At 43.9% G+C, this 17,331-nt stretch overlaps 1 protein-coding gene across 1 annotated transcript; it reads right to left on the bottom strand.

Moving 5' to 3' along the window:
* Positions 1 to 4,148: 4,148 nt before the first annotated feature.
* Positions 4,149 to 16,290, bottom strand: enc3 (ectodermal-neural cortex 3). Its single transcript, XM_067596924.1, has 4 exons — positions 15,984 to 16,290; positions 13,673 to 14,707; positions 12,795 to 13,570; positions 4,149 to 5,699 (listed from the first exon to the last, which is right to left on the bottom strand). The coding sequence occupies exons 2-3, from the start codon at positions 14,693 to 14,695 to the stop codon at positions 12,824 to 12,826; spliced, it is 1,770 nt and encodes a 589-aa protein (XP_067453025.1). The 5' UTR covers positions 14,696 to 14,707; positions 15,984 to 16,290; the 3' UTR covers positions 4,149 to 5,699; positions 12,795 to 12,823.
* Positions 16,291 to 17,331: the final 1,041 nt, after the last annotated feature.

The following is a 17,331-nucleotide window of genomic DNA, read 5'->3' as shown; positions in this document are numbered from 1 at the left end:
TCTGTTTGCTATTCTGTTATGTTGTCTGCCAAAGCAGGATCGATGCATGTCCTTAATTTAGGATCATGGTATCAAACTGTATGATCAACAGGAAAAATCCAATACAAAATCAAATCCCAGCTTTGCGAGGACAGACAGTGTCAACTGGACTAAGCATGCAGCATCTGTAGTCATATGAAGCTTAAAAGTTAAATTCATTGTACAAATACCGTTGAGGGTATAGATACTACAATAGATATTTGGCTATAATACCACACAGAACTAGCATAGTTACTCTGTCATGTGTAGAGGGTGCAATTAAATGTCACCTGATGAAGATTTAAATTAAAAGGCTGCATCAAACTTTAATCAACATATTCATGGTCTTAAAAGGTGGAAAGTGTGAGTGCAGATTCAATATGGACACTTCAGGTCTCCTTTTTCTTCTTGGTGCTCCCCCTCCCCCCCACAAACACACACACACACACCTCCTGCTTAGACAGCAGAGACAAGACAAACTCTGCATTCGCTCCAATGGTTAGGCTGTCTGACTGGCTGTCTCTCTGTCTCACACTCTGTTTACTCCTCATTTGCTTACCCAGTCAGCTCTGAAACCTCAGAGTTGCTGCCAGCAGAGATGCCCACAGTCGGAGAGAAAGAGGAGAGAGATGCCACAACCAGCATAGACACAAAGGAGGGCAACAACATTGTTCAATAAGGCTTGCAGTGTCTTTCTTAGTATTCACACCAATAAAGCAAGAGACAGAGAGAAGATTGATGTTTGCTGACAAGAGCTTTGCAACACGGGAGACTAATGTAACATTGAGAGTCCACTCTCAGACAGTCTACTGTTTTTTCAGATATGGCTCCTGGTATTTCAATCCTAACACACAAAAAACTCAAATTTCAGAATTGAATTGCTCATCTCATCTTTCTATTTGTGATCACAATCCCACATATTCTATGTTTGTAGTTACAGTGGTAAAACCAAACATAATATTTCAAGATTTTGTTGGTTTATTTCTCCTTGCATAGTGTTTTAAGTTCAGACTCAATAGCAGTTTTTTGCTGTCTGGACTGATCTGATTTGACCAGAAGGTGCATATTGATCTTCCCCTTTGCTGTGAGGTTTCCTGGCCTGAAGGGGAGTCCTCCAGGCCCCCCGGGGAAGGTGAGAGGAGGTCGATTCTGGCCTCATCCAGGAGTCTTTGTCCCCGTCCAGAGCAGGCGGAGGCCCCAGCTGGGGGTCTCAGGCCAGCAGACACACGCCTATATTTGGGTAGAGAGGCAGCGTGCATCGTCCCTGTCCCTGTTCCACCTCGCTGCCTCCTTTCTTATGGGTTAACAAGAAGCCTTACTGCCCCCCCACCCCCGAGACACACACACACACAAACACACAACCGCACCACCACAGACACACATGCACATCAAGCATAAATTCACATGGGCGCAGAAACCACACACACACACACAACCGCACCACCACAGACACACATGCACATCAAGCATAAATTCATATGTATACAGAAACCACACAAACACACACACACACACATGCGTGCACGCACACACACACAAACATGCACAGAGACCCCACATATCCTTCAATCCAGGATCCAGATTGTTATGGCGGTTTGTCCTCTTTCGCTCCCTTTATTCTCCTCCCTCCCTCCTTTTTTTTTTGTTTTGGCGGCCTCTGAAGTTCTTTTGTCTCCAGCCGACTTTCAAATGACTATTTATTCGCTGTGGTTTAATTGTGTTGTCGGCAAGATCTGTTTGAAATTACTCGGTTTGCACATTTTGCATTACAATAGGAGCCATTGACCAGCCTGCTCATCCCGCTGTCCAGTGCCAGGTCCCCTTTCAGAGAGGCGTGTTTCATCTTTTTATGCACTTCTGCATTGTATTTAAAAATCCATAAATTAACCTTTGATGAATCTCTGTACTCATACAGGCACAAACATGTCCACATGCTTGACTGGACATAGCCTGTTACAGGCATGATGTCATGGCTGCAGAAGGGGATTTTTGGAGCCGCGTCTTGTTTACATCCAATTAACGGCATCCTTTGAAGTTTTTTTGCGGTTGGATTTGAAAAGATTCAATAACGCCGTCGCATTATGTCACTCAAGTGTTTGTTTTAGGGCATCTCTCTCAAGATTTTTATGTAATTTGTTTCACAAATCCTGTAATTTATAGACAAATCAGTTTGTGTGTGTGAGGCACTTTTGAGTGGGATATTTTCTGTTTATCAAACATGTAGATGTTTAGATCATTGTACCCCATGTTTAAATATTGAGAACATGATGTTACAGCTGCCAACTGAAATGTTAATTTGATATTCAGATCACTCAGAGCACAACTTGCAAACAGCTTGCAAAACATTCAGCAGGCTGTTTCCCTCGAGTCACTCAGTCTACATTTTATTTAGCTCCCTCCTTCTTGCCATCACACACACACACACACACACACACACACACACATACACACTGATGTAGGTAACTCATCTTCTTCTTCATCTTTTCCGACCAAAGCACAGTGGTGAGTGGAGATGGAGATGAGTGGTGAGGAAAAACTGAACAAGAGGTTCAAAATGTTAGTGATGGCCTAAAAGGACAGTTAGTACGCACACAGTAACCTTTAGTAAAGGTTAAACTTTATTTTTAATCCTGTAATAAAAAACAAGTGTAGGTCTACCAGAGCAGATGTTTCAGTGTTTTTCATGAGCGTTCAGTCATATTGTCAGATTCCTCCTCCTCTTCCCTCATCTTTTTTTAAACCACACTTTGCCCAAAGTCACTCAAAACAGCCACATAACATGTTTTCAAATCAACCATTTAAGGTCCACTTACTAGCTTTTTTTGGAGCTCTCAACTGAGCTTTTAAACTTTCTCAATCTGCTGAGGAAAGATTGCCGAAAAGAAAGTAAACGGACCCTGAGTTAAGATGTTTTTGTTGTTTTTTGGTCAATTTAATGTTTCCAAGGTCAAGAATGAAAATCCAAACTGAAAGAACAGTCTGTATTTCATCAAACCATGACAGTAAACGATGTTACATTACATTTACTGGGCAGACGCTTTTGTCCAAAGCGACTTACAATAAGTGGTTACAGTGTAATATATTCAAACTCAAAAGGCACAAGAACCTTAAAACTTGAAGTGCAAACCTCCTAAATAAACAGTTAAAAGTACATTAGAGAGCTACAACTTACTGTTCAAACACCAAAATAGATTTATAACATGTGCAGGGCCTCCATTAACATAAGAGGACTGGTGATGGACTTGTTTTAGTAATAATTATTTGGCACTTTATATCCATGTGGATTTCTCTTTTGATTAGTAAAACAATAATTTCACTTATACCCACTTCACCAGACCTTTAAAGATTCCTCTACTTTAAATAATCTGTTGCCAGATCCTCTGAGGGACAAATGCTCTGACCAAAACAGCAGTTTGCTTTGCTTTCCAGAAATTCAAATTTAATGAAAAGTGAGAGAAAGAGCCGTCAAGTGATGCCCGATTTCAGACTGGAAGTGGCTTGTTTAAACACTGCAAGCAAAGATGGCTCAGTAGCAGCTCAGACGTCACAAACATCTCCCAAACTATGAGCCTGCAGGCAGCACATCCAGAACCACCTCCCTGAACCTGAGTGTGGGTACATTCCTCTCTGGGCTCTCCTCCCTGCCAGTCTGTACAAATACGCCAACCAGACTTCTTCCCATCCAACGCCCAGTCTGGACTTCAGCGGTTTCTCACGTAAACCTGCAGCTGTGGAGTGAGAGGTATGAAGGCGCATCACCTGACTTAACACTGTGTGGCATTATCACATTCTTCAAGCTTTGAGGGTTATAATGTGTGTGCACATCTTAAAATGGTGAGCAGCAGAGGCTTGCACTTCACATACCACATAACCATGATGTGTGATATTGCTACGACAAGGGGGTATTATAAGATAGAGCGTGGACTGTTCATCTGACTGAGTCCTCAGCTCACAGACAGACAGGAGGAAAGAGACGGGTGTTCCTGGTAAAAAACCACTCCTAACCTGCGTTTGGAAACTATTCAGGGCACGTTAAGAGTACCTGTGATTATATGGCTGCCCACGCTGTTTTAATGACACAGCTGCCAAATTCCAATCATTCCCTGGAAAACAGAGGAAAAACAACGGAGTACGTTTTCAACAAGATGCCATTTATTGACACGATGAACTGTGGAAACATGGACAAGACGTGAACTAACAGATGGTCTATCAGTAATAGCTTAATATATCAGAATGTTTGATACATCGGAGACTTGCACACAGAGCAAATGAAGTCTGTTGAAAGAGAAATAACTCAATTATTTGCTACAAAAAGGCTTTGATTATTCACACTACCCGAGCTGGGCTAAGACAAAGATACAAAATTAAGACCATTAAGAGATTTCTTTGTACAAATTGTGCAAATCAAAGGCTTCTAGAAATTAATTACAAAGCAAATATACAAACTACACACAAGAGACTTCTATATAAAAAAAAAAAAGGTACTCAAATATGAAATGAAGCTACAAATTATTTTTTAACTACTTTGGGCACACTTAACTTGTGTTATTTCAGTCCAGAATAACACTAAGGTTAGCTATTCAGCTTTTGGCAATATTTGTGTTTTAAATATGACCGCTGCAGTGAAGCGCAATCATACAACGTACGGATGTCTTCTAAAATAAGAGTTCTCAAAAATAGTATATTCACAAAAACATTTAAAAACAGAAAACTAAGAGATTACCCTTCCTTGAACAAATACAGGCAATGCCCATCTATACAGAAAACAAACTATACATAACCCTGAGACACAAAACACAGAAAGAAAAAATGACACGACTGGCAAAAATCATCTCTTGAAATAACATCTTGAAACAGAAAAGTAACTTCTTCAGCCGTAATCGGCCACATTCTCTCTCTTGCGAGCGTGTATTTTAAGTGGAGGAGGAAGATACAAATTTAGCTCACCAAAATTGAGGGAAGCCCAAGTCCAAAAGTTTAAAAATACAGACAGGAAGATTGTTTCTGTGCACAAAATCATACACTTCCCCAAATGTCTTCTCTCCTTCCTCGTACGCCTGGCAGAGCAAAGGTCTAATTCAGTCTATCAGCAGTCCAAATAAATTACACCTGAGTACACGCCCTGTGTCGGGAGGCCAGCTGACTTTCCTTTTTAGTTAACTGTAAAACATCGTGTCGTTAAACTGCTAATCTAGTGGCGGGATGATGTTTGATGTTGGGAGTGAGTCAGTTGAGCAGTACAGGGCTGACATACAGTCACAGTAGCTTATTCGCCCCAGGAAGTGGAAAAAGAGAAAGTTTCTGTGCAGAGATCACTCCAAGGCAGACCAAACATTCCTAATGCCCAGAGCACACATCTCTGCTATCGCTGTGTCTCCCGGCTGTGCTTGGCATGTTATACAGAGACGACCGTGAAGGCCCCGCAGTGGCTACATGGGAAAGTTACACAAGAAGTATGAGTAAACAGATCAGGTGGAAAGAGGCCGGGGGCGGGCAGGCGAGGAGACTTCCAGTCTCTGGGCTGTTTCCAGGAATCAAGCCTTCAGTCCACTGAAGATACTGTGAATCAGGCTGGATGGACCCACAGCAGGAACACACAGACCCTTCCTCTTCTTCCTCCTCCTCCTCGCTGCAGCCAGTGTAGGGAGACACATGCCTGCATACCAGACACCACGGCTGATCTAGGAAAAGAGACAGGGTGACAGAGATAGATTAATGCTCCAGTCCTTAATGTTCAAGTCCTGTGAACTGCTGTATGAGGACCCTGTGAAGGCCGATCACATGACCAGAGGGGCGGCCTGGATATTCTCAGGGAACAGAAAAAGGAATGCAGAGACTTCTGTCCTCCGGGCTACACATCAGCTTATCACCATGCCATTTTATCAGGCTTACCCACATAGCGTTAATAATGCCCCAGGACGGCCCGTTATTTAACCAAAGTCCTCCTGGCATGTGGGATTAAGCTGCTCAAGCCATTTATGTCGCTTGGTAATAAATATCTGAGGGTGGCAGTGGAGAGGACTCCTCTCTGTAGAAATAAGCTTCTCTGGATTCAGAAGAGGCGGTGATAAAAAACACAGACATTCCTAAACCATCTGCTTCATCCGGATATAATTCATACAGAATGAGGCCTTCTTATGGTTCAATTTTCAAATTCCTGCATGTGTTAAGCACCTTTTTTTTTTTTTTTTTTTCATGCTACAAACACTCCTGAATTCTTTGGAATCTCTCGTCTCCGGCTTTCTCTGCAACCTCAGATACTTCGGTGTCTAATTTGGTGGATATTTGGAAAGAAATGTGAATGTGATGTTTATCTCTGATTTGCATGTTTTTGATGATAACTAAGGGTGTGTGTGGGTGTGTGTGTGTGTGTGTGTGTGTGTGTGTGTGTGTGTGTGTGTGTGTGTAGAGCAGAGGGGAAGAGAGTTGACAGTTACAGGCAGCCTCTGCTCGGGGCTTGTTTGGATAACCTAATGAGCTCTAATTTCCATGGCTGACAAAGCCGGCCGATACTACAGAAGCCTTCACTGATCCATATGCATCTGCTGCTGTTGTGAATACACCGCCCGAGGCTTAACAGTAGGACACAGCCAGAGCACCGCACTACAGGAACCACAACAGGGAGGCAACAAACAAGCTTCATATTGAGCAGCAGAAGTGAAATATTGTCATATAGGTTGAATTAAATATAGGATCTTGCATTAAACCAGCTTGCTAAGCTTTGCATGACTTGTTTGTACATTGTAAATGCAAAGAAGGTTGCACATTTTCAGTTGAAAGGCCTTACGGCAGAAACAGACTAGGGCTGGATATAATCTGTAGTTTTTTGAACTAGGGCCCGATGCATTACTCCAGTTTTGGTACTAATACTAAAAGTTTTCATGACAAAATCCCATCATTTACCTCCTTGAACTCCCCAACCCAATCCCATTCCTTTAACAAAAGAGTCCAAGTCCCAAATTGTCTTAACAAAAGCAGATGCACAAGAACTTCGCCTAAATTCAATCGTCTAAATTTGGCAACATTTTTATTTAAAGCAGGAACTGGCTGATGAAGGTAAACAAAACAAATAAACTAACTTCTAACTTAAATCTGACCATTCAGTGTCATATTTCAGTACTTAACATTTCAGAAAAGGTATTCGAGTTTGAAACTCGGCCCTAAAAGCGACCGGTTAGCATACATTCACTGCAAGACAAACTCTGCTCACCCTTTCTGATCAAAGCCCGAGTGAGGCAGCAGCACTTATCACGTGCAACTGCAAGCCTGATGGAAGTTTCCACTGCTGCTCTGTGTGTACATAAGCATGGGTCACTGCCTGCTCTTCTCCAGTTCTGCTGCTGCTGCTGCTGCTGGTCTAATCTCTCTGAAGTGCAGATAATGAGGAGCATGCCTCTGAATCTTAAATACTCTCTGCTGAGCTCCAACCATCGCAATATCACTCATAAGAGTTGCAGCTTTACCTTTCAGTCGTCTTTCTCTGTCTACATCTATGCCGTCGAGCCAGCTGCATGATCTGAACTCAGGTCAACGATGTGAAGAAGGTGCAGAGTTTATTACAGTCAGTATCGCACAGATTAAAAAGACTTCTTCTGTAATTTCTTGTGCATTACTGAACTTCTTCAACATGAATGGCAGTCCAGAGAGGAACAAAAAGTCGGACTGTCAAAAAGTATTCCACAGAGATACACTATGACCTACAAAGGTTATATGTCTGTCATCACTAGTGCATCCATCAAACAACACCATCCCTGTCTAACATCATCATACTTCAGCTCTGTCAGCCACAACAAGGCTCCTGTTGTCACCAGAAATGATCTCCGGCCCGTCTCACCGTTCCTTCATTACTACCCGTCATGTCAACATCACTTATACACTGGACACACTGTTCACCTTTCACCCATATTAGTAACGACGGCGGTTTGTATAGACGTCTCATCCTGATTCACATTGAAACTTTGTGTTTTTACATTCTCGCTGTAGCAAAGTAAGTAAACTGACCTTCACAAATTAAATGTTTTGAGTGAATAAGAGTTGGATGTGAACAGGTGGCGGGGTTAATAACTGTCACCCAGATGCCCTGTGTGCTTCTTCGGTCTGGCCCGCTGCAGGAACCACAGTGTGCTGCTGGGAGGGACGGAGGGAGTCCATGTGTCCTTCAGCAGACTGAACAGATGGTCTGGGAATGAAGTGATTGGATCTGGTTCTCTGAGATTTAACCTGACTCACTCTTGTCTGCTCCCATCATATATCTTTCTCCTCAAATATTAAGCTTTTGTAAGACTTAAAAATTACACACCGTCCAGCTGAGACGGCACACAGACCATGACATTAGATCACATTTATCAAATGAATGACACGTGCATCGCGCCATTCATCTCCATTTTCTTTCAGCTCGGTCGCGGCGTGGAACTGCATCTGCGTCTTCCAGAGACCCAATTACCCACGATACACAGAACCAAAGCTAACTCCCCTTTTCTTAATCTGTCCCTTGTGTCCAACATGGCCTGTGCCATGTTTACTAATGACCACCTAGAATTCCACTGTATTGATTCATGTGTGAATAACAGTCACTTCATTTACATGAGCTTGTATTATTTTCAGGGACAAATAAAAGACACACAAGCGTCTTGGTACAGCTGCAAAGCCTAATGAGCCACGTCTTGATGAATTCTCGCAGAAACGTTAGTCTCCGGTTTTAAGACTGGAACAAAGAGGGCCTCTGTAACTGAATACGCGCCACTTCAGTACTACTTCAGAGGCGCAAATATTACGTAATTCAGATTAATTACCAGGCAGACACACTCTGTCCCATCCCAGCTGGCTTCCTGAAGAGGCCCCTGTAACTGTATGACAGCTCGTCTCTTTTTGAGAGTGTAATCAAATTAGTCTGGGTGATTATTCAGCCATTTTAAGCATCTTTCCCCCTTTTCCTTTTTGTTACTCGCAGCATGGAGAAAAGACCAATAAAAACTCCATTAAGTTTATGCATATTCAAGGAGTCGCGCCGAGGGCTGTAATGTGGCAGATTGATTACTCGAGGGACTGGAGACGAAGTGTGTGTGTGCACGTGCTACCTCTAACGGTGTATGTGTGTGTGTGTCGTTGTTGTACACAGATGCCACAATAAAAGCTTCATTCAGCTTGTGTTCCTGGTGGCCCTCACAGTGAGGCATTAATAAAACATTAGTATTGAGTGACTGGGGCCTCTGCACTCCTCCTCCATGATCCCACCGTGACCTTTTCATTTTACAGCAGCTGTCTGGGGATGCAGAGAGCCCGCCAAGGACTCCCTCGGTGACCCATGCCCTCTCCAGGTGTACCCTATCACACAGAGCCGTGCCCACCTCGTGAGGGCTTCGGTTGAAGCCGTTAAAAAAAAAGGAGAATGCTGCTTATGTCTGTGAGTGGAGAGAGGTGACGAGGAGGGAGGGATGGAGAAGGAGAAGGGAGGAGGAGGAGGAGGGGGCGCTGAGAAAACAAAGGCTCAAGCATATATAATAGTCATTTCTGGGGCCGCCACAGTTCAGTGGTTTAAAGAGAGAGACTGTGCTGAACTTTGTGCAGGGATCTCCGGTTACATCCTGGTACCAACAACTGACCAGATTACACCCTGACGCTACTCTGCCAACTACCTCCAAAACACACACTGAAATATAATTTGAAGCCTTGCTGGCAACTGTCAAGACTGTAAAGGAAAAAGTCAAAATATGGAAATTAAATCCGCATGTTTTTAGTGCGTTTGAGAATGTTAAAAGTTTATTTGCCTCTCCCCTCCTGACCATAACAAATACGAACCATAATGCTTTTACTTTTACAAATACTTTTCCATCAACAGCGGGTTCTGGCTTGGCCCTGGAGTCTGTGGTTAGTCACATCTGGTGGAATAGCACAGCAGGGCTACAAACTACAGTAGGTGGTGACAAAAAGACCAGAAAGGCTGGTAATCCCATACAGGATTGAAATGCCTCAACCGCAAGGCAACATTAACAAATCTTTACTAATGGGAATGCAGGCCACACCTTCATTCCTCCCAAATTAGAGTAAGGATGGCTGGCTGTTTAAAGGACAAGCAATGCCAGCAATGCAACTGCCTGTGTGTGAGTGTGTGTGAGAGAGACTAAATAGTATGCGTGGAAAACGAGTGGTTTCACAACTGTGTAAAAACTCAAAACACTACTAGTGAATACTTGAACAGCTGACTGGTGGTTTTCGGCCCTGTACACGTAAAAGGAGTGCATGCACACACATAAACACACACACACACACACACACTCGCAATTATTTTTCCTCTCTGACCCCAGCTGAAAGTTGACAGCCTCAGGAGCAAAGTATTTTTAGGCAGGCGTTAGTCTCGGCTGCCAAATGGTGCAAAATATAGCTTAGCTTCTTCTGGTCTTACTCGCCCTCCACTTCTTCTCCTTCTCTCTCTCTCTCTCTCTCTTTCTGTGTGTGGGTGTGTGCGCACGTCTTGTTGTTCCCTAGATTTTTGCCACTTCAGCCCTCCTCTCAAGTCCCACTGTTGCGGGCGAGAGAGAAACAAGCAGCGTCAGGGTAGGACGCCTGCTTAACAAGCGAGACTTGTGGAAATCTGAGCTTTTTCCATCTCTGCTGTAATTAAACATAAAGGCAGTCGGCAGTGGGATGGGAGCTACGGTAACTGCAAGCGTTCATAGGGATGCAGCGCCTTGATCTTTCATAGCCAGCCTGTCTGTCTCCATCCCAGCCCCAAAAACCTTGGCTACCATGGAGACAGTGGTCCATACCAGCAGCCTCGTAACACTAAGTCCCCAGCTCCATCAGATCCAGCTGTTTACTGTAGACACAAGTCACACATAAGCCCTCAGCTTCTCACTTGCTTCCGCTCAGCTTCAGAGTTCTTGGCAGCATAACAAAGAGCTCATTTGGAGACACTTTCCTGTTTGCCAGACAGAAAAAGCAGTTGTTTTGCAATATAGAGGACAGTGATCTATTCAAATCTCAGTCACGGACGCTGACCAATCTACCAAACTAAGTATGGATCAATATAGAAAGGTATTTAATTTACTTCTATATTCATATTTACATCAGCGTCACTGATGGAGTTTATTTCTTGATAACTAAAAAGCCTTTGAAAGTCAACTGTTAAGGGGGCACTGAAATAAATGCAAACACCACAAGTTTTTATAATATGATCATGAATTTGCAAGCCAGATGTTTTCATGAGTGTTTGGTTCACATTCATGATTTGTATTCATGTTGTTGAGAACATTTGCTAACAAAGGTTGTTCCAGTCTAGTTTAAAGCAACACTTTGACATTTTGGGAAATTCACTTCTTTGCTTTCTTGGTGAGTTATTGATACTCTAAACTTCTCAACTCTCAGTAGAAAAGTGAACAGACTGGAGCTTTATGTCAAATAGACTGCATTAGACCAGTGACCCTATTAGACAAAATAATAGGACAGACGTGCATTGTGAAAGCTCAGTGAATATAGTCGGTGTAATAAAACCCTGCCCTGTTCTTTCTTTGAAATTTCATTGCTCTAATAAAGATAAAACCATAAACCAACAATAAAGATGCAACAGAGTCTGAGCTTTTAAAAGCAAATCCAATGACTGGCGCAGCAATGAATTATTTTCCATTGATTGCATCAGGGCTATAAGATAATATATAAATATGATCAAAGGACGGGCTTTGTGCCATGAAACTTAAAACTTCCTCTAACACCATCGGGCTCACTTAAAAACAACCAGCAAATCTTCAAAATATCAGTGAATTTCCAGTTCCTTTTTAATCTCCTAGCCCCTCCGTCCCTCTGGCCGAGCTCACCCTGTGAAAACACCTCAGGAAAAATGTATCATCTCTTATCTAACAAGAAGCTGTGAAAACTGCCACCTGTCGTTCCTTCAGGCAGATTAGGCCGAGCATTTATTCACTGTTATGGCATGTTACATTTCAGTCAATCATGTTTTCATACCCTTGAGATGGACCCCCCCCCCTAAAATTCTTGATAAGATCTGATCTAACTTTTTTTTACTTCAAGCAGGACAGATTACTCTTCCATCTGAACATATGGTACTGAAATAAGTTTTTATTATCCTGTAAAGCACTGTGTAAACATAATTTAAGAACAGGTGCTCTTAGTGTAAAAGTATATTATTTTTATTGATATAAAAAGCCAATTAAACATATTTTTAGGTTCTTTTTTTCTCACCAAAACCTCCTCGCCCTCCTCTGGCTCCAAGCTCCTTCATATGTCAAACACCATGTGTCACATCCCCTTATATACCTTGCAACTGTTTCAAGGTACTGACTGACTCATTACAGTTAACCCTGTGGAGCGTCCTTCCCTCTTGCCTTCCCCGTGCTACAAGCACAGACCTGATCCCCGCCTCTCCACCTCGCTCCCCTCAGTGACAGAGGTCTTATGTTGTAGCTCTCGCTCTGTAATTACCAGCACCGCTGACATTCCTCTTGTGCTCTAAACCAGGACTCCACCATGTTTATCCAACACCCAGCCGTCACAGCAGCTAGATAATGTGTAACTGTAACCACTAGCAACGCTGAAAACAGTCGGGGGTTTCAAACTGGCCTCGTCCAGTTTGGATTGACCTTCGTCTGGGTCTGTTAACTAACTGACAGCCTGGTTTGAATTAATTGAAAATATTCTGTTGTTTTTCAATAAGTGAGCTCCCATATATAGTATTATCTGAAAATAGGAGGGACACTATGAATAGCACGTATAATTGACATCTTGTTTGTTTGCGTCAGTTTAAAGAAACTGAAATTACTCACCGATGAAGCCTTGAAGAGTCAGTGTCTCTCTAGGCTGGGAGGTACTTCCATGTGCTGACGAATGCGGTGGGAATGAGTGAGTAGGGCACACTGGTCACACTGTCCCAAGAGTCCGATGATGGATCATAACAGTCTAATGTCTTACACCTCTGAGCCCCAAAGTAACCTCCGACCACATATAGTCTGTTTCCTGACGCCACTGCATGACAGCTGATCCGTTTGGCCGTTACGTCACCAAACTTTGACCACTGGTATGTCTCGCTGTTGAACCGGTACGCAGAGCTGGCTGAGAACTCTGTGTCACCCCCGATCACAACAACATGATTGCCGACCACGGCCGCTGCTGTGTAGCGCCACAGCTGTGGACAGGCAGCCGGTACTGACCACCGGTTCTGGCAAGGGTCAAAGCACTGGACCTTGGGATATTTGTCTCTGTTTACGCTGGTCCCTCCAAAGGCAAAGAGTTTGTTTTTCGCACCAACGACGGCAGCGTTGCTCACGCCTTCTCTGAGCGGAGCCACTAGGGTCCATTTATTTGTCTGAGGGTCGTACTGCTCCACCTGTTTGAGAGACACAGATGGAGAGGCAGGGAAGGATCCTGCAAGAGAAGTGTGTCCTCCCACAACAAACAGCATGTGGTCGAGCTCCGCGGACCCATGACCGAACCTGGCTACTAACATGGGTGCAGCTTTGGACCACTCATCGTGTAACGTGTCATAGACCCAGACATCTTTGGAGGCCCCATTCTCTGAGCCACGCCCTCCAGTAACATATACCTGAGACACAGGGAGAAAAAAAAAATCACATTATAAGTACAACTGTAATATATATTTTTTAATTTTCATATAATCATTTTCATATCCAGATCACATGCGTACCTTGCAGCCAATGGCACAGGCGCTGCATTCTTTTCTGGGGCTGGGGATGTCTGTTTTGGGGGTGATCTCCTTGGTCTTGTTGTCGATCACGTAGACTTTGTCACACATGAACGTCTGTCCTCCCAGCAGCAGCAGGGCCTGGCTGACCTTTCTCGGTCGGGCACAGAACCCTGTTACGATACCGTCGTTCTGGAGGATCCTCATCTTACACCGCACAGCATCTTCAACGATCTCCCGGCCCACTTTGTGACACATGACCAGCTCCTCTGAAGCAACGTTCTTCAGCAGGTACGTCTCGGGGAGCAGCGCCAGACGGACACAGCGCAGCAGCTCAGGCAGCTCGCTGTGCCTCTGCTCCATGTCTGCCTTGACCCAATCGATAACCGCCTCGTACACCAGGCTCTCATCCTCCACCTCCAGTTCCTCACTGAGGATCAGCTCCTGGACTTTATCTCTGGGCAGGTTCAGGAAGTCCTCTGTCTTGTAGAGGGTAGCAAAGTTTGCCAGGCACATTCGCCACGACAGCTCATACAGTCTCTGGCACTGGTGGGCATCTGACAGCAGCATCATCCCCAGACAGTTGGACTGGTGGAGGTTCTTTTCTAGAAAGTCTGCCGCTGCGTCCCTGATGTCGTGGAACTGAAGCATGTCACCGGCCTCGAGGAGTGACTCTGCGTTTTCCTCGTTAATGATGATTCGTGCTGAGTAGGCATAGTCAAGCAAGAGCTCCAGCACCTCCGGATGGAGAGAGTCGTGGAAGTTGACTTCAGCATCACGGCTCTCCCTGAGTCCGCCACTGAACATGGCCTCAAAATATCGACTACAGGAGGCCAGGACGGCCCGGTGGCAAGGGAAAGCCCGGTTCCCGGCTTTCAGCAAAACATCCGTGAAGACTTTTCGTTTGCGCAGCAGGTTGAGTTGGGTCAACAGGCTGTCAGCGTGGGACGTCTTGTGGAAGAGATGGATATTCATGGAGCCGGAGCTAGAGCGAGACTTTCGGTTTTCGTGGTTACTGACGGACATCTTGACTTTGACCTGGGGAAGGTAATACAAAAGAATATATTTAAGAACAAGTGGGAAGAGCCACCACTGCTTCATATTTGTTTTATGATGGCTGAACCTGAGGAAGACATTTTATGAACGTCACACACCCTTCTTTTGATGTGAACACTCAAACAACACATTAGCAACATAGTATGCCAACAGCTGGCGAATGGTCTGCTCACAAATAAAACACTCATATCAGTCCGCTGTTTTACAACGGAAATGATCTTCGGACTTTCGGGAGATGAAAGGAGATCAGATGAGGAGCACACCCACAGAAAGCCACTGGGTGCACACTGTGTGACACAGCCATTTCGAACTATAAAACATACATCAATGTCAGTCAGTATTCAAGCATGTGAGAACAAATCAGCTACATTCATACAAGCTCACTGTTATTAATGACAGGCGAAGAAGCAACACCTGGGTGTGTTGCCCCATATCACATCTTTCCACCCCTATAAACATTTCAGGGTTGTGAGTCACCTCCAACCACAGCGAGAGCCAATAAATTCTTGCCAGCTTGTTCTGTTCCCTTGCTGGATCTCATACAAGATGGTGCCAAAGGCAAAGCTTTCAAGCCCACATAAGATCTGACACCTCAGACCATCTCCTTAAGGATAAAAATTATGTAACCACTGTGCAACAGATTAAAAAAAAAATCTTTCTTTTGATCATCTGCAGTGGGGTTTGACAGGCTGTGTGGGATGCTAATCTGGGGGTAGAAACATTCATGCTACATTTACAATGAGATTAACTTTATTGCATCTTGAAGATAAATACTGTGCACAACTTGAAAACGACCAAATAAATATATTCGCTTAAAGGCTTCCATTGTTTCATAGCAGATAAATGTAAGTCGGCTATTCAATCCCACTGAAAAGGGGGGGTTGGGGTTTAGGGGGGGACTTCCGTGGAGGGACTCAGCGTGAAATCCAATTCGTTTTGTGCAGTAAATGTGAAACTACGGTCAGCACTTCAGCATGCGCTCAGCTTTCCTCCCAAGTTAGCAGCAGCCTGCAAACATCATCCAGGCTGCTACAACACACACACACACACACACACACACACACACACACACACACACACACACACACACACACACACACACACACACACACACACACACACAACATCAAAGGATCCCGTGTTTCAGTCTGTAACCAAACTTCTCACATTTCGGGAAGTTGCACAAATGTCAAACAAGCGTCGTTGATCGATGCTTCAGCAGGATTAATTAACATGTAATTAATTAATCAGCGCTTACCTTGATAGGAGCAAAGCCGATCCGGATTCTTTATCTCGGCTTCAACTTGTTCAGCCGTTGGTTTTTGTTTGAAGTTGTGGCACAATTTAGACCAAATCCGCCTCCCGAGTTCAAAACTGTCCTAACCTAAACCGCTGGAAAACCGACGAGCCATTTGTCTCCGTGGCGAGTTTTGAGTTTACGCGATCAAAACAATGTAACAAAAGGAAAAAAAAGTTGGTGAGCTGTGTTTGCTCTCTGGAAGCCACGCAGCCTGCAGCAGAGCAACGAGCTGAGCAGAGCGCATAGAGAGAGAGAGAGAGAGAGAGAGAGAGAGAGAAAGAGAGAGAGAGAGAGAGAGAGAGCACAGAGCTCAGTGTGGCTCCTCCTACTCCTGCTGCTGCTGCCCAATGAGCTCAAACACATAAACATTGCTTTATTCTTTATCCCACTGCAGAGCCAGTAGTGTCACATATTACTGCCATAAAAACACAAAAACACCTGTCACCATGTTTCACCTGTTTCTCTTTTGAAAGAGCTCACAGAAGAAATTGTCTCATTTGTCACCATGGTGTCAAGGCAACAGGAAGGTAATTTACAGAGCCTTGACATTAAAAAGACTACATATAAAGGAAAAGAAATGTATATAAAGGCACATATAAATAGAATTAGTATGTATAATAGAAAATAAGCTAAATGGTAATGAGATAAAATAGAAAGAATAAAAAAGTCCAGTGGGAGATATGAATGAAAAGCCCCGAATGTCAGCTTCTCTGTCATCAGAAACAGAATATATTTCCTTATATTCAGAATACATAACATTGTCACAACCTTGTCTCGGGTTCGAGCCCCCACAACGCAGGCGAGCATCTACTGTGTCGAACACTGATTGAATCTCTAACGGTCTGCTCTGTAGCTGTGTGCAGGGTCGTGGTCAGGATTTTAGAAATACAGAGGTCATGGGTCCCTCCAACAAAGTGATCAGCATCTCTGCTCTGCCAAGCACCAGGATCAGCGCTGCCCCTGCTCAGCTCAGGGTGCCAGCTCCACATAACAAACAGTCTTAATGATCATATGATGGCAGGTTAAAGTCCATCTGAGGGACCATGAGATTGTTTCTTCAGCTGAATTCTTCACATTTTCTGTAGGATTTATGTACTCGTGAGGTTTACAGGAATTTATCAAGAATGCTCCTCGCTTCAGAATAAGAATCAGCCAAGTCAGCCTGCACAAACAATGAACTTCATGGGCTGCTTAAAAAGGTATAACACAGAAGATATGAACAGCAGGATAACAATAGTGAAGTAGAAATTTGAGAAAATAGTTGTGTATGTAACTTTTATCTAAGTAATAGATAAAAGTTAGTAAT

This window comes from Thunnus thynnus, chromosome 8 (genome assembly GCF_963924715.1).
Source record: "Thunnus thynnus chromosome 8, fThuThy2.1, whole genome shotgun sequence".
In the NCBI taxonomy this organism is placed as follows: Eukaryota; Metazoa; Chordata; class Actinopteri; order Scombriformes; family Scombridae; genus Thunnus; species Thunnus thynnus.
The sequence above is the reverse complement of the archived record's forward strand: the minus strand, read 5'-3'. Positions and strand labels throughout refer to the sequence as shown.